We start from the raw sequence: 20,611 nt of genomic DNA, 5'->3' as shown, positions 1-20,611 counted from the left end.
GCTTTATTGTATGCCATTTGGGTGCCATGAATTTACATATGTATTAACCTATGGGGTTTACCTTGGCCCTGGTGAGATGAGATTTAGGTACAAATGACACCAATATAATCCCTAAATTTGGTGTTAAATACCCATTTCCAATATTTATTTCATTTGATTTAAAGTGGGTATCTTTAATTGTAGGATCTCACATTACCTTATTAAAACACTTGTTACTTTGTATGGCTTTCACCTTGTTCTTACATAATTCTTATTCAGCCTGACATAATACATAGTATATGGTAGATAACTCTTATTTAATATAGGTTCACCTGATTCAAGGTTCACCTAGGTGAGGTACCCTCTAGCAACCTAACACATACATGACATATTTTTATTTTTTAAATGCTTTTTATTTTTTAAAGTTTTTTTATTCATTTTGAGGTGGGGAGGGGCAGAGAGAGAAAGAGAATCCCAAGCAGGCTCTGCACTGTCAGCATGGAGACTGATGTGGGGCTGGAACTCACCAATCACAAGATCATGACCTGAGCTGAAACCAAGAGTCAGACACTTAACTGACTGAGCCACCCAGGTGACCCATAGGACATATTTTAATATATATGTCATATTCTTATAATAGTATCTGCAAAAATGCCCATTGTTTCTCTTGGTTTTCTTTGTTTTGTTTTCTTTAAGCATACTGGAAATGGTTTAAGCCAAGGGCTCTCTAAGTGTGTTCCCCTGAAGAACAGTGTCAACATCACCTGGGGAATTTGCTACAATTGCAGATTCTTGGGCTCCATCTGCAGATCTACTGAATCAGCAGCATTGGGGGAGGCGCCCAGCCAACTACATTAACAAGACTTCTAGATGATTCTGATGCAGGCTAGAGTTTAAGAATCACTGGTCCAAGCACAAATCTAGAAGAAAGAATGAGTAAGAGGACTTGGGAGGCTAATAATTGGAGATTCAGTATGAGAGGATGACTGGAATCTGAGTATCAAGGGCCATTTAGCCACGCCAGACTTTTTGAGTGAAGAACAAGATAGTGTTCCAGAAGGTTAATGCCTAAACAAGACCTTCACAGAATAAGCAGTCATAAACATTTTGTTGACTTTATGTGCTTTGATAAGTCTAGACATGTTGGACAGAAAAGAGTTTGAAGAGTTTGAGTAGAAGATTGGTTGAATGGGAAAGGAAATTAATAGTATATGTCTCTTTACATAGCATATACATATCTTTATATACATATTTTTACACATAGGTATACATACAGCAATAAAGTAATACATTGTACATGTAAATGTACATTCTCTTTACATAAGCTGTCTCATACTACTACTCTCAAAATATTACTTTCCTAAGCTCAGAGTAGTTAAGTAACTAGCTCAGAGCTAATGCATGGTACTTAATTTCTTGGTTTGCTTTTTTGTTTTTGCATGGTGCTTAGTTTTTAAACCAAGGACTGTCCACCTCCAAAGTTGACTCCATTGCTATCATTCTTCCAACAATCTAGGCATGAATTGGGATATATAGATGGCAAGAACAAAAAAGTGTCAGAGGACATTTCAAAGTAAGAATAGCCATACTTTGAGTGGATATGGTGAGAAAAATGAGGGAATGTTAAGGTGACTTCAAAGTGACTAGGTGGGGTAACACCAGGAGTGATGACAGCATGAGCTGGTGCATAAGTTTAGCTACAAGTGGCCCAAAGCCCTCATGGAGAGTAGCTGAAAATAGGGGCTCTTTTCCTGACTTAACAAGAAGTTTGGAGAAGACATCTGAGGGTTTTAGGCTTAGTGGATCTGTAACACCAGGGCCAATACCTCTGATTCTTTGTGATTCTTTGAAGTTTCCTTCAAAGTCACATGATGGCTGCCTCAGCTCAAAGCTTCACGTCCGAATACAAATGTCAGCCTTTCAGGTCCCTTTCACTAAGAAAGCAAGTGTTTTCTGCTTATATCCATGTGGCCACCCCTAGATGGAAGAGAAACTGGGGAAGGCATATTTAGCTTTTATAGCCCATAGAGTGAAGGTGGGCAGGGGAGACGAGGCAGAAGGTATTGGGTAACAGTAACCCCCACTTAGCTATGAAGTGAGTCCGTAGAGGTAATGGACAAAGCATGGGATTTTGGCTTCCGGTAACCCAGTTCTCACCCTGCTTCAAATCCTTAGGAATATAGTGACAAGGCCCAGTTTAATGAATCTCTTGGTCTAGTGTCCATATCTGTGAACTGGAATAACAGCTTGTTCAGAGTTGTGAGGGGTACATGAAATAGCACATGGAAAGCACTGGGCACAGAGTAGACACTAGAGAATTGCTATCTTCCTCCCTTTAATGTGCCTTCAAAGTCTATTGAGCCCATACTTCTATAACAAACTCTGGGACGAGTGGTGGGTAGTGAGATTGAGGCCCGCCGGCCTTCTCTCTTACAGGCACAGGATCTTGCAAGACAGGCATCAAACAGGCATTTAGGTTGAACCATATGAAACCGCTACTTTTTGAATCCTAAAAAAGGAGTCTCAAATAGAAGTTTCAGAAGGTTCAATGTCATAGTCACAATGATATATAAGGGATGTTCTGAAAGAACATAGAACAAAAAGTCTTTATCTAGTCCACAGGATAAAGGCCTCCCTAAAAGTGATGTCTGAAGCATGAGCAGGAGTTGGCTGGACAAGGGGAGGAGTCAGATGAGGAAATAGAGATTTCCTTTTTGGAAAACAAAATATAGGCTGTATGAAAAAAGGAAGTGCCTTGTCTTTCATGGTTGCAGTGCTGAGCCCTCCTCAGCAGGAATGATGGATAGCTAGCTTAATGGGACTTGCATTTTAACAGTTACTCAGTAGGCCAAAGAAACACATTTCTAATGGTGGAATTTCAGTGGAGGACTTGAAAGCCCCTTAAATTAAGGAGCAATGGTGTTTAAATGGACAGTAGGGTCTGCACTACTAACATTAGGATGGGGAATTTTTCACACTCCAAATGATGCTTAAAGCAGGGAGGTGTTTTCTTTCAACAGGGCAATGCCTTCCAGGGCCCTCGGAAAGCAGACATTGTGGCAAGAAAGAAGGTCACTGAACTGATCCAAGTCCAGGCAGAAAGGATCTTGGCCTTAAAGGAAGAGATCGCTCTTTTGCGTAAGAAAGGTGGTCTCATCCTCCCACCCATTCAGCCTCCACAAGAGAAGGAGATGAAGCCCATGGGCCTTTGAGTTTGCTTTTTTCTCCAATACATCCCAGATTTCTGACATACAACTTACCAGAGAAGTTCCTTGCTGCCTGCAGCAATCCTATTATTTTAAAGTCTTATCTAAAAGTCTAAGACCAGAGCCAGTTATATAGTATTAATAATTTTTCTCCAATTTGGTTAGCTTAGCACAGATGACCGCAGCCAACATCTTATTTCCCATGGAACTGAACCATTTTAGATCTGTTTGGAAACTACTGGATTGAATATGGAGTCTCAGAGAAGGCTGTATCTCAGCATCTGCGACATATCCTGTTTTGGGAAATTTGTTTGGTTATCTGAATTTTTAGCCATCAGCAAGGAAAAACTAGCAATTTGTGAGAAAATCTGTGTTTTTCAATCCTTGGAAAATAAACTCTGATGTTAAGTATTCTCTGAGAGGATGAAAAAAGAAAAGCACAAACTATTCTGCCAACAGTATTTTAGCATAAGAAATGCAAATTAGGATTCTGACATTGTTAACTTCACAGAGCAGTTATTTGGGAGCTCAGGATGCAGGAAATGCAGACAGACAGAACAGATCCCTTTGGATTGGCAGGAAGCAGGAGACTGCCCAGCTTCCTGAATCACCCCTCGCGTCAGCAAACTCCTCAGCTCTGAATGGAGAAGAGTGGGTTTTGCAAAATGGTCAACAAGGCGGCTTTTCTTTGTAGATGTTTGCAGCTCTAACAGTATTCTAGGTATGCCCAGTACCTTCTCATGTCCTATGCCATTTTTCCTATTTCTGATGTAGATCCAGAAGTAAGGAATGATTACATAACGCTGAGAGACCACCTCTAACAATCACTTTTGATTGTGCATAATGTTCTGAACTAATTTGAGAGTGTCCTTTTCCGTTTGGGGGTAAGTGGTCATGGGAATTCATGGCTGTACCCATCTAAGAATGATGTGATATTTGGATTCCCATTAGTAAGAGGGAGAACATAGCACTTTAGATCCAGTGTTCTGTGGGTCCATGTTAATGAGCTATCCCATTGAACTGTCCCAGAATAGAAGTTGGTCACAGAGAAGGAACAGTGAGGAAGGCAGTATTGCATCCATGCAGATGCATCAGCAACATCAAATCTTCCTAACCTGCGACTAGCCTGATCTGTCTCCCAAATTAGATAGGACTCCTTTCCTTTCAAAGATTCTTTCATGTTCCTATTTAAGAGACGCGAATAGTCTGTGCTTGTTGTCCGTGGTGTAGTAGCTTATCTCCAGTAGATTGGAGGCCATTTTCTCTGCTGTATGCCCTAAACTGTGTGCGCCTTTCAAGCGTTTAAAAAGTGCTACTCGTGAGGGTTTTACCTGTTTACTGCTGCATGAAAATTTCTTCCCCAGACATTGCTTAAAACTGCTTATCTCACCCAGTTTCTGAGGGTCAGGAATCTGGGAGCTGCTGAGCGGGCTGTTTTGGGCATGGAGTCCCTCAAGAGGTTACGGTCAAGCTGTGAGTTGGGGCTGCAGCCATCTGAAGCTTGGCTGGGGAGGCAGGGCTCCTTCCAGCCTCACTCGCTTGGCTGTCTGGCTGCGGGCTTCCGCTCCTCACCCAGCTACCACAATGAGCAACTGCCTGGATCAAGTGCTTGGTCTCCGAGGAGACGCCATGCCCTAGGTGGTAGTGAGGGCCAGGGGAAGTTACGTAATTTCCTGGGCCTCATTTTATTATCCAACAAATGAAGGATTTGGATAAGCTCTAAGTCTCTTTCCCATTCTGAAGTTCTGTGATTCTAACTGCAGCAAGAATGACTTTAGAGTCTGTGGGAGAGCCATGGCAAAGATTCCATGACTCTTTCGACTCTGTAAAACCAACCAGGATCGTTACCGTTTTTCCCAAATCAAACTGGACTAAACCATCACTAAGTCCACGATATTCAGGCTTTTATCCAGTAGGCAGTATAGTTAACACTCAGTTTTTATTTTGAATTGGACAAGACCTATAGCTAGCTTTAGTTTCATTTCTACTTGACTCCAGACTCAGTCTTGAATCTATAGTTACGTATAGCATCGGAGTCTTTGGGAAGTTCAGCTTCAGCTGTGGGCGAATAACTTTCCATTCACTCCTGCTTCCCTGATCAAACGGTTCTCTGCCTCTGCCTCTGTCTCAGAAAAGGCTGCCTTATTTCTGAGAGTGAGGCCAAAATCTGTCCACACTGAGTCACCCGTGGGTCAGCTGCTAATGTAACTTGGCAATTTTGAACCCTCGTCCATTGTACCATCACAAACCAAAACTGGGAGAAAAAAGCAGCTATGGAGCGCAGCCCCTCCATCACAGTTACCCACTGCTGCTCAGTCTGGCTGTCTTGTCACAGAGGACGGCCATGCCTGGAGAGGCCTGTCGGCCCTGGGCAGGGCTCTGCACCCCTACCAACGCCTGCCCTCTAGATCTTACTCCTCCTTTAGTAAATTATACAGCCTTTGCAGGCTGAATCAGACTTCTAAAAGGCACTATAATAACCTGAAGAAATAGATATTGAATTTCAGTGTATTTTATAAGCTACTTCATTTTCTAGGCTACAATTTAGAGGCCTCACAGCCTTTCCTCTTTTCCTGCAGCTGGCTGAGGTAAATACACATATTTATCTCATTTAATGTGCCTTGGAAGTGTTTTTTCTTTCCTAGGACTTTTTTGGGGAGCTAAAGTCATTCAGTATTGTTATGGTTCCAGGGCTGCATAGAAAGCAATTTTATGTATCACTTCCACAAAGTTCACCAAAATTCACTTTGACAGCTATTTGGGATCATCAAGGAGAGAAAAAAAATTAAGCCACTAAGCTAGGACGTGAGTTACAGTCCAGACCTGAGAGGCCCTGGACTGAGTAAAGATGGAGAGCACTGGCTCTGTCCCACTCTGGGAAGCGACTTCTCCGTCCTCAGTGCGAGGTTGTGGCTGAACTTACATGCTAGTTCTTCTATCATTTCCATGTTCCTTATAGGCTTTCACTTTGTTTCTTAAAATATTTTTTTAAATACAGCTTTTCTGAAGATCATGTTGCATCTCGATGAGAGCTCTTTATCCAATTTAGCTATTGGATGGAAAAAGCATGGAAGCTAAGAGCAGGCACACTATTTCTTCCGGCCAGCAGAGGGTGCGCTTGTCCTAGAATCTTGTCTCTCCCTCTGGCATCTACTAGAGAGTGGGGAGTCTGGCTCTCGGACTCTTAACCAGATTGTCTCAAGCAGCATTTCATCTGTAACTTACCTTCAATCTAGAAAATACTTTTCCCTCACGAGAACAATGGGAGTGCTAGCGCTTTCACTGCAAAGCTTCAGCCCCATCTAGTGCCAGTTGCACGTATCAAGGTTGGTCCCAGGGTTGTACAGAAGTAAATCTTGACTCCCTGGTTGTTTAAAAATCAACTCCTCTGGCAATGTTGGTCTATTGTAGGAAAGAAGGAAAGCGGATCTTATCAGTCACCACGTGTGCATGTGCAGCCTAGCACTTAACTAAATGGTATTTTGGAGAAAGTAGTCTTCCACACGTATGTATAGAGAAAAGAGAAGTTTCATTCCTCCGATAAGACCAAAGCCTCCCCTCGAGTCCAGTCAGTAAGAGACTGCGAATCTGCTTCTCCTTGCCTCCTTCACACAATTTCCCTCTTGGACGAAACACTTACTGACACAGTATTTTAAAAGACAAAAAAATGAAACGTCTCCTACCTCTTCCAGATCTCGGCTCTGTCTTGACAGAGCTAAAAATGTCACGAGTGGAGGTTTTCTTCAAATATTCAAAAAGCATATCCTAATGTTTAAAGAGGATGCTGACTCATATGTGACTAAGCTGAGCGGTACAGGGAAGACTAAACATTTATTTAGAAGTTACAGTGTTTGCTTTTACAGAGATATGCTGCCACAGATTGATTCTGGAAGGTCTGTTAATGCTTGTAGGACTATACACATCTTAGTCCATTCTCGTGGGCATCTTCTGAAAACATCTCCTGTAGTACCAGCTCCAGCCGTCTTCACGAGTGTCTCTAGCCTGTGATAGCGGGGCCCTTGCTTTTCCTTCATCGTTGTCATGAACAGTGTGCTAAGATTCTTCCTTCTGCAAGCTTCTCTGGGGGCCTTCTGCAGCCTCCTGGGCAGTGACAGAGGCTCTAGGGAAGGGCTGCCTTCTCAGTCTATGTTACTCTTTCCTGGTTGAATCCTGTATTGGGGCTTCTTTGATTCCCTTCTCATACCTCAATGGGTAGGATTCCTTACATCTCTCCAGAATTATAAAAACACATATACATTTATTTACAAGTGCATAAATATATAAATATGACTATTATAGAAAAATAAATACCAATTTTCTGTCTCTTTTTAAAAACAATATATAGTCTTTCTGGGATACTGGTTTCTGCCTAAATTGTAGGAGGTGGTGTTTCAAAAGATACATGCAATGGTGGGCTGGGGGAGAGCCGTATCCCGAGCTCCTGCCCTGTGTAGGCTCCTTTGGGGTGCTGGGAACACCAGTCTCCTCCACCCACTTGGCAGGAGTTAGGACTGTCCACCTCTTCAACTGGGACAAGGCCCAAGCAGCACGGGGGCCCTGAGGGGAGAGAAAGGTGGGAAACATTAAAATCCAGACTGACCAGGAATCAGTGCTCAGTGGTACTGGGTCCGTGTCTCTCTGTGATGGGAGTTGGTTATACTAGCCCTAAGAGAAAGACAGAAACAACTGTGACAGTGACATTTATGCTCCCTCTAAGGTCTCAGAGACATGGGGTGGGCCACTTGTTGCCCATGTCCCACCTACACATTTCAGTGGTGGGACCACAGAGACTCTCGACTACTTAGCCTGTAACCTGGGGTGGATGAAGTCAGCTGAGCCATGAAATGTGGGAGAGAGCCCTGTTCTTTCCAGATTCAAGTGGCTAGTCTACCTGTATGGTAGGATTTCTGGGCATAATCCCACCCCAGATGGTGTCCAGTTTTGATGATGCCGGTCTTAGAATTTTATCTCCCAGAGACGGTGTCTAGGATCTGCATGCGAACGGACCATTCCTACCATGGAAGCTAAGAAGCGTTAGCCAACGGAACCAGCCTCACTGCAACCAGCGTGCGCTGATTCCCAAGAGCCTGGCACGAGGGAAGATGGTAGGACAGGGGTCATGCATGGAGGCTCGTGGAGAAAAAGTTCTGTGGAAGCAGAGTTATGATGATGTGAGAACTCGGCTTCCTAATGACTGATATAATCTCATTCCTTAATTAAGAGACAAGACCCAACAGGGCAAGGTATTTGGGGTGATTAGGGAACGCTTCTTGGTGTGAGGAGAGGCAGCTGGAATTTGTGAATGGTCGTGAAACGCCAAGACCGAAAGGGCTTCTTTCTCTGAAATGGGAGCGTGTTCTCTTCTCGGCCTTTGAGGACACAGCTTGCCAAGATGGACATGGACCCAGCTGGTTCATCCGCATGGATCTGTGGGGCCGTGTCTCCCCCACAGAAAAACTGTGGATGACTCTACTTCAGGCCACCTCTCTAGGACACTTCTGGGTTGTGGACGCCTGCCTCCCTCAGGTCATTCCCAGCCTCGTCAATTTCCAGCCCTGCCCCTGGCGCCAACCTTGGTGAAAAAGAGGGTCCCACGTTGCTTCCAGCCCAGGACCCTGGGGTACGCTCCTCATGCCTGACTGGCCTGTGGGGGCGGGCTGCTCCTGGAGGTGGTGACAGTCTTGGTGGGGCTGGAGCAGCTGGTGAGTGGAGTCATCAGGCAGTGTATATAAGAAAGAGCCATCCTCTGGGCTGGACTTGGGACCCCTGCAGGCACGAGACCAGATGGAGAGGTGAGGTGGGGGTGGAGTGGGCCTGTATTCCCAGTGCCTGGCTGCTGCCCTGTCTGAGGCTGGTCAGGGCTCAGATGGGGCAGGGACTAGTGCCCTTTGAACATGAAGATATTGTCGTATCACAACTTCTCTGGGTAATTCTAGTCTATTTCCATTTTATTCCATGCAAGTCCTGAGTACATAAGAGGACATGCAGTCAGGTGTCCAGAGGCCTGGGGACAGAGCCAACTCCATGTGTGCAACTCTGGCCTGCCAAGTGAAGGACAGATTTCTGGAGGCCAACCTATGCCTCAGAGCAGAAAGGGCATTATAACTGCAAACACAACACCTTGAGAAGAGTCCAGCTGAGCAGGTTGTCAGATGTGGGTCCCCCGTCTCCTCTCAGTGACTGAGGTTGGGTTTGAGGGGAAGGCAGGGATGGGAAGGCCCAGTTACCTAGGAATCTGGTGACTGGGGGGGTCATATCCAGTGCCAAGAACGGTCTGCTTCAGCAGGCTGCTGGGGTCATCCCGCTGCTCAAAAGAAAGAGTAACGGAAAGGTCACATCACAGTCCGAGTAACTTTCCTGTTCCGTGTTCAACAGAATGAGCTGCTCCTGACTAAAGAAAGCCAGACACAGCAGCCCAGGATTAAAGGCTAGGAGGGAGGAGCCCCAGGAAGCAGCCCCCACCCCCCAACGCCCCCGTGTGGGCCCGCACCTGTTTGTCTGCGTTCCCAGGACTACGTTACCTGCCGAAGCGCCCCTGGGCAGTGTTGCTTAGGTTTCAGGCCTGGGTAGCCCATGGCAGCGGCAGGGCAGCCCCTGTTCACATGGATCCCATTGGCACAGGCCCGTCCACTGGTGCCACTGAGGTAGGGCTGCCCACTGGCTCGGTGGCCTGGGAGTCCTCCCAGTGGTACCATAGTGTATTGGCAGGAGGAGGACAGAAGGGCACTTCGAGGAAAACCCAGGTCTGTTGTATGTTCTGGAAGGACAGAAGGACAGATGTATGCTCAGGCCAAGGAAGCTCAAGGCAGCCTCCAATACCATAGAAATCTCAGAAAATTTCTGACCACATAGGGATGAAAATATTTTCTCTCAGAACATATTCTTTCAGTCACCCATTTCTCCTAACATCTAGATTCTTTTCTTCATTGGGGAGAAAGGTGAGGAGATAGAGGGGCGCAGGTTTGGGCAAGGAAGCGGTGAGCCAACAGAAGAAGCAATGTTTGAATGAGACAAGCTGGCCCGATGTGTTGTCATTTGAAGCAGAAATTAGCAACAGGACAAGAGGGAAAGCTCAAGGCATCTACAGACCGAGAGAGGGGGCAGGGAAAGTGTGGGATGCATTTTCAACATGAGCAAGTGGTCAGAACAGCAGCTTCAGAATTTAAAAGGAGTTGAAGCCAGACAAGTACTGAGTTCCAGAAAAGAGGGGACAGACCACTTTCCACTTCATACTTTCCATCCACCAGGGTCCATGAGCTGGGAGGAAAGGGCCCAGGCTTGATGTATTCTTATCTCTCCAAGCTCTGTGGGGGACCCAGGAGCTTATGCTCTAATGCATGTGAAGCAGGGCATCTCCAACCTGCCTTGGGTGGAGGCCTCCTTGGCCTCTTGGGAGGCCCCCTCCTCCTCTCCTCCCCTCCCCAGGCTCCTTCCCCTTGGTGCTGAGGGGGTCACTCACTTTGCTTAGACCAGGCCCTCCACAAACAGAAGGGGATGAAGGCGACGATGATGAGGACGACAGAGCCCAGGACGACCCCAACAATCAGGTAGGGCAGGTCGCTGGAGCGTGCCACCATGGCCCCGGTGCCCACTGGCCGTTCTATGGTTTCAGGGGGTGGCAGCTGAGGTGGGGCCAGGGTCGGGGGTGGGAGCCGACCAGGATGGCCAGAAGACTTCCGGGCTATAATTGTGAACAAGACACTTCAGCATCGATTCCTTCACATTTCTCTCACAACAAACAGGAAACATCAACAGATCTGATTCCATGGGTGTGGGAAATGGGGTCAAACTCACAAGGCAGGGCCTCAAAATTCTGTGTTAGATGAGTGTGGTATCCAAGCTCAGCATGAAACTGGCCTCTGATGGGAAATTTGTTACTGCAGAAGGCATCTGAACCTTCTACTTCAAAATACAACCCAAACACTGGTCTCAGAATGGGTCTTCTGGGCAGAAAAGGTATAGGGCTTTTCTCAAAGAACAGCTGGTGAACTTTTGGAAGAAAATGTAAAAACAGGATGCATGAAACCAGCAAAAGAACTGGGAATGGAAGATCCTACCCATGGTTTTGCTATTCCTGGGCAGATTAAGGGATGCAAAGTGCCAAGTCTGAGCCTGGGCCTAGAGCAAGGAGATGGAGGGACTCTAGCACAGCCAGTAGCTGGGAAACACCAACTCAGTGACAAGATGGTGACTCCTCCTCGGCGTTGTGCTATTGTCAGGGTGTGCCTGACCTTGAGAACTCCCTTTCAGAGCCGTCTTCCCCCTGGGTTCTCCCACAGCACAGGCGGTGACTTCCCGCTACCTCTCCGAAGGCTGCTGCTTACATTTTTCTGTCTTCTCAGATCTGCGAGGGTTTCTAATCCCTTCCAGGCTCTATCCTGTATTCTGTTCTGTTCCTATGACTTCAGCCTGTGTCCCAGTGACTGCCAAATACTCCAGGGCCCTCCCCTGCTGGGAGACCTGCTTCTCTCTCAGCATCTCGGAAGAATCTGCTGCCGGAAGTCACTGCTTCCTTTCTCATGGACTCTGCTTCTCTTCTGGCTTCCCCAGTTCAATAAATGGCAATATCACCCATGTGTACATTATGCCGGACACCTCATGGTTTGCTTTGAACTCTCTTCATTCTCTCCCAGCCCTGACATGCTAGCAACCCCTGGTCCTACACACAGCCTCAAAAGAGACTAAAACTCTGGGCGGCTGGGTAGCTCAGTTAAACACCCGACTCTTGATTTCAGCTCAGCTCATGATCTCACGGTTCATGAGTTAGAGCCCTACACCAAACTCTTGGGATCCTCTGTCTCTTCTCTCTTTCTCAAGATAAGTACATAAACTTAAGAGACTCAATCTCGTCCCTTCTTTCTACCTTACTTCTCAGCTCTCTCCCATCTGCCCACGCCTGCAGAAATACCTGTGAGCTTTCTCAACCTCACAGCCACAGAATTCTCAATGACCACAGTGCCCACTGCCATCCCTGGCCATTCTCTGAGTACTCTCTCTCTCTCGTCCTCCTTCCCACACCCTCCAACCACCTGGAGCTGTGTTCAGGCTTGCCCTGCCCCCGGGTTACTCCCTTCTCAGTCACCTGAAGAGTCAATCCCTCCAGACCAGTGCGAAGCCTTTGTGAAGCCTCTCTTTGCCCTGGGTACTCTGTGTGAGTCCCCTGCTACATGCACAGCCAGAAGTCCTGTGTCTACCCCTTCCCTTCACTGTGCACAACAAAAGAGGTTAGGAGTGCACACAGGAGGCACTGAGTATTTGTTGAGTAACTGACTGAAAGAGCACAAAGCTAGAAAGAGAATCTTGTCCACATAAGGAAAACGGGTTCTTTTCTTCTCTCCGTTCCTATTCCTTTGTAATCTTCTCTTGATGATGTTCTTCGCAATATACTCGGGTTATACACTTGGCAGTATTTGCAAAATGGAGATGGTGGTATCTAAACACTTGACCAATGTGGAAATATTAAGCTTTTCTGTGAAGATGTTTAACATGTTTTAGTGCAGGAAAGAATCTGGGCTTATAGTTAGATAAACTTGACCCAGAGTGTGCTCAATACCCCTAACTGGCTAAAGGACCTTGGTCAAGATACATCAATTCCTGATGCTCAGTTTCTTTCCTAACTCATGGGGTTGTAATTAAAACAAGTAAACCAATCAATGTAAGTACCAAATTTTATAGGAATATAGTGTTTATAGAAAGTTCTAACCTTAAGAATGGGTTCTATTCCATAAGTTCATGTATGAGTTAATTCCCAAGTTCCCTGAAGCCATCACCATGGCAACCTAATTCATACTTGAGGCACAGGCAAATAAAGAGAAGGGTTAAAAATGACAAAGTTTAGGGGTATTTGGACAATAAGGAGTCTTCATGGGGAAGACATGACCAGCATGTCACATGGAGCAGTGACTTTGTCCTGGTGGGCTAAAAATAGCAGGGAGAGTAGAGAGCCTAAAGAGAATCACCTTTGGTTTCACAGATCATCACGTTGCTGAACTCACTCTCTCCTCCTTCATTGAAGCACTGCATTTTAATGTCGTAGGAGGTCTCTGGCTGCAGGTGGCTGATGGAATGCCAGTATCTATCCCCTGGAAAAGGCAGCAAGAGAGTCAGTCACACGTGGTGATGTGTACCACCTAGTCCGCTTGGAAGCAATCGCAGTCAGGCTTGGACAGGCGTGTGTGTCTGGGCTGGTGCCATGAATGAGGTGGAGGAGAACTATTGGAATTTTTTAGGTGCCACCCAAGTTCCTGTGGTCCCATCACCAAGGGAAGGAAGTGTGTGGATTTATGAACTTGATGACCCCACGCATGGCAGGAGTCAATGATATGGACCCAGATGACCAAGTTTTAAACTTTCATCAACACCTAGACACCCTTGCCAACAGAGAAAACCGCGTCCCCAAAGTGCTTACCTTCCACCATATCCTTCTTGTAGTCACTATCATTGTCACTGTCTGTGGGTCGATAATAGATATAAAATCCATGGATTGGGGTGTTGTTGTTACTTGCTGGAATATACTATAGGGAAGGGACAAGAAACAAGTTGACAATGGAGCAGAGAAGTCCTCATGTGAGCAGACCCGCTTGTGGACAGAAATTTTACCCCAGCCTGGATTTAAAAATTCACTGCAGGAGTCTGGCAAATACTTCTGATGATACTCCCCAAGGCTTTCTGGGGAATGCTATGAAGGTCACTTGTTATTTAGCCTAAAGGTCCCCCAGCTTCTGGAGATAAGGAACAGACATTTCTCCAAAGACCTGAGCCCCCTCTGACCTGCCTGGGTACTGTAAGGATAAGTCAGTCTGGCTCAATTCCCAGGTACACGGGGGTTGGGAGGTGACCACTTACAGGAAGCCTTTGTGAAAAAATACAGGAAGGGGTCTTAGAAGAAGGGCAATATAGAAAAGTGATTGCTTCCTGCCCCCACTGCAACAGCCAGCTCTTGTCATCATGAAGCTCAGCCCCATCTCCCCTTTGCAGTCTGTACAAGGTCACTTACCATCCACTTGAGCATGATGGTGGTCTCATTGACAGCATCCGTGAAGGTGATATAAGGGCCTGCCACAGGCCTCTCATACACGCGGCCACTATAGCTGGACACCACATATGGCCTGGAAGGGGCACTGGGCTCGCTCTCCCCCAGCGTGTTCAGAGCCCTGACACGGAACTTGTAGGAGGTGCCTGGTGAGAGCCGCTCACTTGAACCAAGGAGCTGGGAAACACTTCTGACCCACCCACCCCAGCACACCCAGGGTAGGGTCTTTTGGGTTGCTCCCAAAGGACACAAGAACTCCCATCTTTTTTGGAAAGGAGCCCCAGAGGGGATAGCTATGGACCGCTATGGAGAGACAGAGAAGGAAGGACTTGTAGGATGGAGGGGACACCACCAAGAGCATCCAATGTGAGCAAGATAGCAGGTGGAGGACCAGCACAGAGTAGAGCCTCCAAAGCTCTGACCCTCCTCCGAGTGGTGGGGGACAACTAGGAGACCAAGTAGGACAGTGGCCAGACCCCTACCTTTCTCTAGACCAGTGATCTCCACCGAGAGCCGGGAAGGAGGGATGGCGCTGGTGGCCAGAATCCAGTCCCCCACTTTCTTTAGCTTCTTGTACTCTACACGGAAGGACTGGATTGGGAAGCCACCATTCCCACGGGGAATCCAGGTCACATACACAGATGTCTCAGAGGCCATGGAGATAGTGGGCCTGTCAGGGGCTTCTGGGGCTAGAGGAAACCAGACACGAGGGAGGAGGGAAGCAGGAGGAGGGACACGATAAGGTGATATACTGTGACTGGACTCAGCCTGCTCCTGACTGGGACCTATTTCTCCTCCCAGCCCTCGCCCTCTGGCGGCTACATCAGCTCTTCCAGGGCTACCTGGGTCACCCTCTCCCAGAAGTCCTTCAGCTAGAACCCCTAGAAGCCATGCTTCTGCAGTGTCAGAGTGCGGAGGACCGAAAGTCAGCTGCTCTCCATTCTGTATTCTCTGGACCCACAGGGCCAGTGCTCCCTCCCCATGTCAGACTACGTTTTACTTGAAAAACTCCAATCTACGTTTTCTCATGGGGTTGGCTGGGGAGATTCCAGGAAAACGTCACAAGGCCTCCCAGACCTGCAGAACAAGACCCCATTCCGCCTGCAACAAAGAACCTTGGGAGGGAGTGAACCTGCTTCCAGTTCTGACTGCTGCTCACCCCGCCCCCGAGACGCCAACGCCGGGGGGGCTTACGAGAGAGGCGGCCGTGGTCTGGCTGGCTGCTGCTTTGGGGGCTGGCTCCAGGGTCGTCTCTCTGTATCTGCTGCTCCTTGCTGGCCATGATTTCAGGTTTGGGCCGCCGTCCTGGATGGAAGTAGGTGGAGACCAGCGGGTGGGAGAGTGTGGATTAGGTGTCCCTTTCCAGACAGTTATTTCTGCCTGAGACTTTGCAGGGGGGTGGGGATCTGGCAGAGTGATACAAATAATATAGGACACCGGCTGTGTGGACTGATTCCTAGCTCTGCCTAACCATCATGGTATTGTGCCTGACCCTAGCATGTGTGTTGGCGGGGTTGGGGGGTGGGGTGGGGAGCAGGGCAGAGAGGCCAGCTGGCGGCTCTCCTCATGAGAGCTGGGACCCTCAGCCTGGGCTCACAAACCAAGGTGAAGCAACAGTTGAAAGGAAGATAAAGTTCAAGGTGACTAGTGGGGCAAGGTGAGCAGGGCTTCTCACCTGAGCCTGGTAGGATTTGCTCAGGCCCACAAACCCCCAAGCTGGGGGCAACATCTGACCCTCACCAGTTCGGAAGGTGACCATGGCTGTCTGGCCTTCCCCTGCACAGTTGTAAGCTGCCATCTCCACTTCATACAAGCTCCCAGGGTCAAGTCTGGTGAGGGTCAGGCGGTGCTGGTTGGCTGCAATGCTGGAGACAGTCCAGTTGTCAGAGGAGTTTGTGACCTGCTGGAGAAGGTAGCTGGTTTCAGCACTGGCATCTCAGCCTGGAGCTACCGGTGGCTATGGTTCACATAAGAAGCAGAATGGAGTCCAACAGGGCAGGAGGCAGGGAAGGAGAATGGGCTGGGTTTGTGCAGGGCGTAAGCTGGTCCTGCCAGCTCTGGGACAGCGAGGTCAGCTCCCTGGTCCCTCAGCTAACTGGCCCATCAAAGAACACTCGGTGGGGAGGGTCAAAAGTCCTGACATTGCTGAGTTTCTCCAAAGACCTCCTCTCTGTATTTCGGAAAACCTCCACATTTAACTTTCTTTCTCCTTGCTCTATTTAAACCAAATAAACACAGTCTCTTCATACTATGGGATGACGATAATGATGATAAAAGCCGCAGTACCAACAGAAAGAGTTTTGTCTGATGAGTGTTTACTATGTACCCTATAAAGTGCTTTCATGACAACAGCCCAAGAGACAGGTGTTAGTTTTGTTCCCGCTTCATGAAAGCTAAGGCTTGGAGAGCAATTTGCCTAAGGCCACAACACTAGTGAGTACAGAAACTGTGACTTGACTCCAGAGAGCACATTCATAATCACATGTAACTCTTCCTAGAAAGAAAAAGAGTCTGGGAGCCAGGAAATCTTGGGTTTAAGTCCCGGTTATGTCTCTTACCAGCTGTGTAACCCTGAGCAAGTTCCCTAACCTCTCTGATCCCTAATCTTTTCATTTCTAAAATGAGGCAAATAAAAGCTCTCAGCTTATTCTGAAGATTAAACTAGATAATTTACATAGAGTGTCAAGCAGTGAACTTGGTACACAGCAGGTTCCCAGCAGATGCCTGGCCCCCTTCTCTGGACTTTCACCACACCCTCCATTCAGTAGGTCTCTGCCATTTCAATCCTCCTCCTTCTGCTCCTGCCTTCACTGCTTTCTTAGTACTTAAAAACTGTGGATGAATTATATCTAGTATGGATCTTTAATGGCCCCACATTTCTAGGTCTTTAAAGAAAAAAAAAATACAGGAGTCCAGGCTCCCTCCCCAAAGGGCGATGCTGGGAGGCTGCTTCCTCTCACCTACCCCACCTCTCAGGACAAAAGGCTTAACTGCCAACTGTGCACATCTCCCAGTCTGCTGGAAGCCAAAGCCGTGGTTTGCTGAAGAATCAAACAGCTGGTAGAAAAAGCCCTAATCCCCAAGCAGAATATTCCAGAGTAGAACAAAACCTACTATTCAAGGGACAGGGATGGTCTGGGCTCATTTATGTCAGACTTCCAGGATTTGTTCCAAGGGGAGATGTTTTCACAAACTGAGAATGCTCAGTAGTATTGGAAACCCAAACACAGTAGCCCAGGGTCTGCAGATGCAGCAGGAAATGGAACTGGCTTCCCGAACAAGAAAAAGTGAAAATGAGAGGAATGATTCCCAATCTCCTGCAAGAGAAGGGGTTGTACACACAGCCCAAACACTGATTTTTCACTTCAGAGTCCTTTCTTGTGAGATGATCTTTAAGACCCGTCAGTCCCTCAGGAAAGGAACTGCTTGTGAGACATCATTTCTCTTTGGTGGCATCCACCTAGCAGCCCCAGTGCCCCTCAGGCCGGAGCCTGACAGAAGCCAGAGCTGGTTGGGGCACGGTCCTCTCCCTCTCCCTGTGCCCCTTTCTCCCTTGGCCCTCCCAACACGGGCCTCACACTTCCACTGGGCTCAGAAACAAAAATAAGAACTAGAATGGTCATCAGTCACTGTCACACACACACACACACACACACACACACACACACGGTGACGGTGGCCTCAGCCTGGCATTTCCGGATCACCATGCACCGCCTTTGCCAGCCTGCCTCTTGGTGAGGCAGGTTCATGGCCACCTATTGGCCTGAAAAATATGATTCTTGTTCTCATTGCTGGCTCTTGTCTAGCGGGGACCGGGAGCACTTGGCCTGCCCTGATCTCTGTCTACAACTCTGAGATGGAGGTGTCCGGTTACATGGGGAAACAAGGATTAGGACCAGGGCTGCCCCATAACCTGGTCTGAACAATGAGCTTTTTGTTAAACAAGTATTCACCCCCTTTGCTGACTGTCTACGAAGAGGCCAGGGGGCCAAGGGTTAGTGAGAAACTACCCCCCAGCCCCCACCTCGTAGGCAGTTTCGCCTCAGGTGTCTTTCTGACGGCCCCGTATGTCTGTGAACTTGTCCTCACCCAAGGTCATGAAGGGAAAGAACAGAATGAACAGAAAGAACAGAAGAACAGAAAGAACAGAGGTTGCCGGCAGGGTCCAGGGCAGGGGAATGGCTACTGTGTGGCCAACACTTCGCACCACACAGGGCTGGGTGGGTTGGTTGGTTGGTTTTGGCGGGGGGAGAAGAGTTGATAAATACTTTCAGTTCCACAATCACGTGTTTTCAATACTTTCTACTAAGTGCACATAGCACTTTAATAGGCAAAAATAACAATGAAGGTATAATAAAATACAGCATTTATAATACATCATCAAATGACACTGTTAAAAATCCATTTAAGAACGATAATTTTCTACCATCTAATGGCCTTAGGGGGGAAAAAAAAGGCACACACCTGGGATGAACAGAAATGCTCTTCAAGGACATTTTCTTAAAGGAAATCTCATGTCCTTCTCCCCAGGGGGGTAACATCAGGTGAGTGCTCAGCCTCGAATGAAGGGGGCAGGCTGGGGGCCCTGTCCTGCCTCACAGGACATTGTGTCCAAGAGGATGGCCTAGTTGGCTGTCCCCACACCCTGCCAGGGCCTGAGGTTCCCCCTGCTGACAGCTCCTGAAACATCTACCCGGACAGGCTTCCTTCTGTCAAAGAGAAGTAGCTGAGGTCTGAACAACACGATGTGCTTTCAGCTCAAACGCCTGCTTGTCAAACCTGAGCCATGGTTGAGTCCCCAAAACCGAGGGGGTATTTTATAGCCCTCAGAGAAAACACTTGTTCACAAATATTTGTTTCCCTGGCCTTAGAGCTGGCTTGCCATGCAGAGTTCTTGCAGGGATGTACCCACAGGAGCTTACTTTGGTTAAAAAACAAAACAAAAAACAACATCAACAACAAATGACAGAGGGAAGAGGGGAGGGCAGGTGATGGTTACCAGGGAGACTGTTAACTCTCCCCAGAGAGGAGAAGCTGGTGGTGTTAGCTCCTGGGAAGCCAGTGCACAGAGAACCTGAAGGGGCACACATGACTTTTTCCTGGGCCTCTTAGGTTCCTAAATGCCTCAATCACAACCAGTTTCCTGGGAGGTGGTAGGAAAGTTCAGTAGAGGAAGGTCAAGGTCAGCGGTAGGGATTGCAGGAACTCAAGGGGAGGTGGCCAGCAGGCAGAAACCCACACCCAGCCTCACGGAGGGGAGGTCAGGCACCATACCTTGCGGTGTTTCACCACATAGTAGAGGATAGGAGCCCGGCTGCCACCCTCATGCCGAGGCCGCCACACCAGCTCGTACGAGTCAGTCTTGGAAGTCCGTGGTGAGCTGAGGATGATGGGCGCCTCAGCAGGAGCCACCTGCCCCTTCTCTCCAGCGCACTGTGGGGAAGCTGGCTGCATGGACGTCAGGGGTTTGGGGAGCCCTGGGCGTCCCCTCAGCATCTGCTCAGGGCTTCCAGGTCTTGAGCGCAGCATGGGAGGTGTGGCAGTGTCCAGCTTAGCATCCCGCCACGGCCTCAGGGTCGTGCCTGGAGGACCAGGAAGGAAAGAGAAGCGGAGGAAGAGGATGTTGGTTCCCTTGGTCATGGGCTGAGTTGCTGCCTCGAGGGAGGAAGCAGAGAGAAGTCAGAGAGGAAACCCCTGGGGCGGGAGCCTGAGATGACCAGGGGCCCAGTCTACACATGGCCGGGCCTTGTGGGAGGAGACAGGACTGTACTGCTGCCCTGCCGGGAGAGAAGGGCAGGCTTGGGCCTTGTGCCCAGGCATCCCGCCACGGCTCAGGGCAGCAGGCAAGCATCTCTGCCGTCTGCTTGTTTCCCTGAGCCCACGGACTAGCCTCACCTTGCGTGAAGGTGTTCTCCTTACTCCTGAGGAACCCTGCACCCTCCTTCTCATGCCTACATTGGGGGAAGGACATGTCCCTTCACTGTGGGGTCTTAGCACCACGCACACTCTGGGCCTTTGCCTACTCCACTGCAGCCACCTGGAATGTGAGATGTGAAGTCACCTGTAAATCACCTGTGAAGTCACCTCTGAGAACTTGAGAGCCCAGGACAGGCAACCCTTCCTTTAGGAAGCATCTGCAGAATGTGCCCACGCTAGTTTCTCCTCTAGCTGACCTCTGAACCACAGATGGTTAGCATCTGATGGTGAGGATTCAGCATTATTTGTTGTCACATTTTCCTCAAATTGTTTCCTTGGTGAGTTTTGTCTCCTTGATGAGCAAACTGGGTCTTTGTTATGTCTTTCTGCACCCTACCCCCACGCCCCGCCACCCCGTCTAGTCCAAGACTGAGTATGTAAGTAACTACTCAGGGTAGGTGTCAGCTGAAATGGATCA

The 20,611-nt window shown here is 48.2% G+C and overlaps 2 protein-coding genes across 2 annotated transcripts in view; one reads left to right on the top strand and one right to left on the bottom strand.

The window, feature by feature from the left end:
• Window positions 1–3,308, top strand: part of CFAP44 (cilia and flagella associated protein 44) — a 157,203-nt gene extending 153,895 nt beyond the window's left edge. The window contains exon 35 of the mRNA XM_043594190.1: window positions 3,000–3,308. Coding sequence (XP_043450125.1) covers window positions 3,000–3,191 — 192 coding nt within the window. The 3' untranslated portion in view covers window positions 3,192–3,308. The remainder of the gene's footprint in view (window positions 1–2,999) is intronic.
• A 3,689-nt stretch (window positions 3,309–6,997) lies between these two features.
• The window catches only part of BOC (BOC cell adhesion associated, oncogene regulated), a 36,128-nt gene continuing 22,514 nt past the window's right edge, over window positions 6,998–20,611 (bottom strand). The window contains exons 9-20 of the mRNA XM_043593287.1: window positions 19,492–19,799; window positions 15,958–16,117; window positions 15,412–15,522; window positions 14,700–14,906; window positions 14,182–14,363; window positions 13,594–13,699; window positions 13,145–13,267; window positions 10,645–10,866; window positions 9,707–9,942; window positions 9,413–9,489; window positions 8,758–8,951; window positions 6,998–7,742 (exon numbers count right to left, since the gene is read on the bottom strand). Coding sequence (XP_043449222.1) covers window positions 7,555–7,742; window positions 8,758–8,951; window positions 9,413–9,489; window positions 9,707–9,942; window positions 10,645–10,866; window positions 13,145–13,267; window positions 13,594–13,699; window positions 14,182–14,363; window positions 14,700–14,906; window positions 15,412–15,522; window positions 15,958–16,117; window positions 19,492–19,799 — 2,114 coding nt within the window. The 3' untranslated portion in view covers window positions 6,998–7,554. The remainder of the gene's footprint in view (window positions 7,743–8,757; window positions 8,952–9,412; window positions 9,490–9,706; window positions 9,943–10,644; window positions 10,867–13,144; window positions 13,268–13,593; window positions 13,700–14,181; window positions 14,364–14,699; window positions 14,907–15,411; window positions 15,523–15,957; window positions 16,118–19,491; window positions 19,800–20,611) is intronic.

The sequence above is a fragment of the Prionailurus bengalensis genome, chromosome C2 (genome assembly GCF_016509475.1).
Source record: "Prionailurus bengalensis isolate Pbe53 chromosome C2, Fcat_Pben_1.1_paternal_pri, whole genome shotgun sequence".
Lineage (NCBI taxonomy): Eukaryota > Metazoa > Chordata > Mammalia > Carnivora > Felidae > Prionailurus > Prionailurus bengalensis.
Note: the sequence above shows the minus strand (reverse complement) of the source record. Positions and strands in the feature narration are given on the sequence as shown.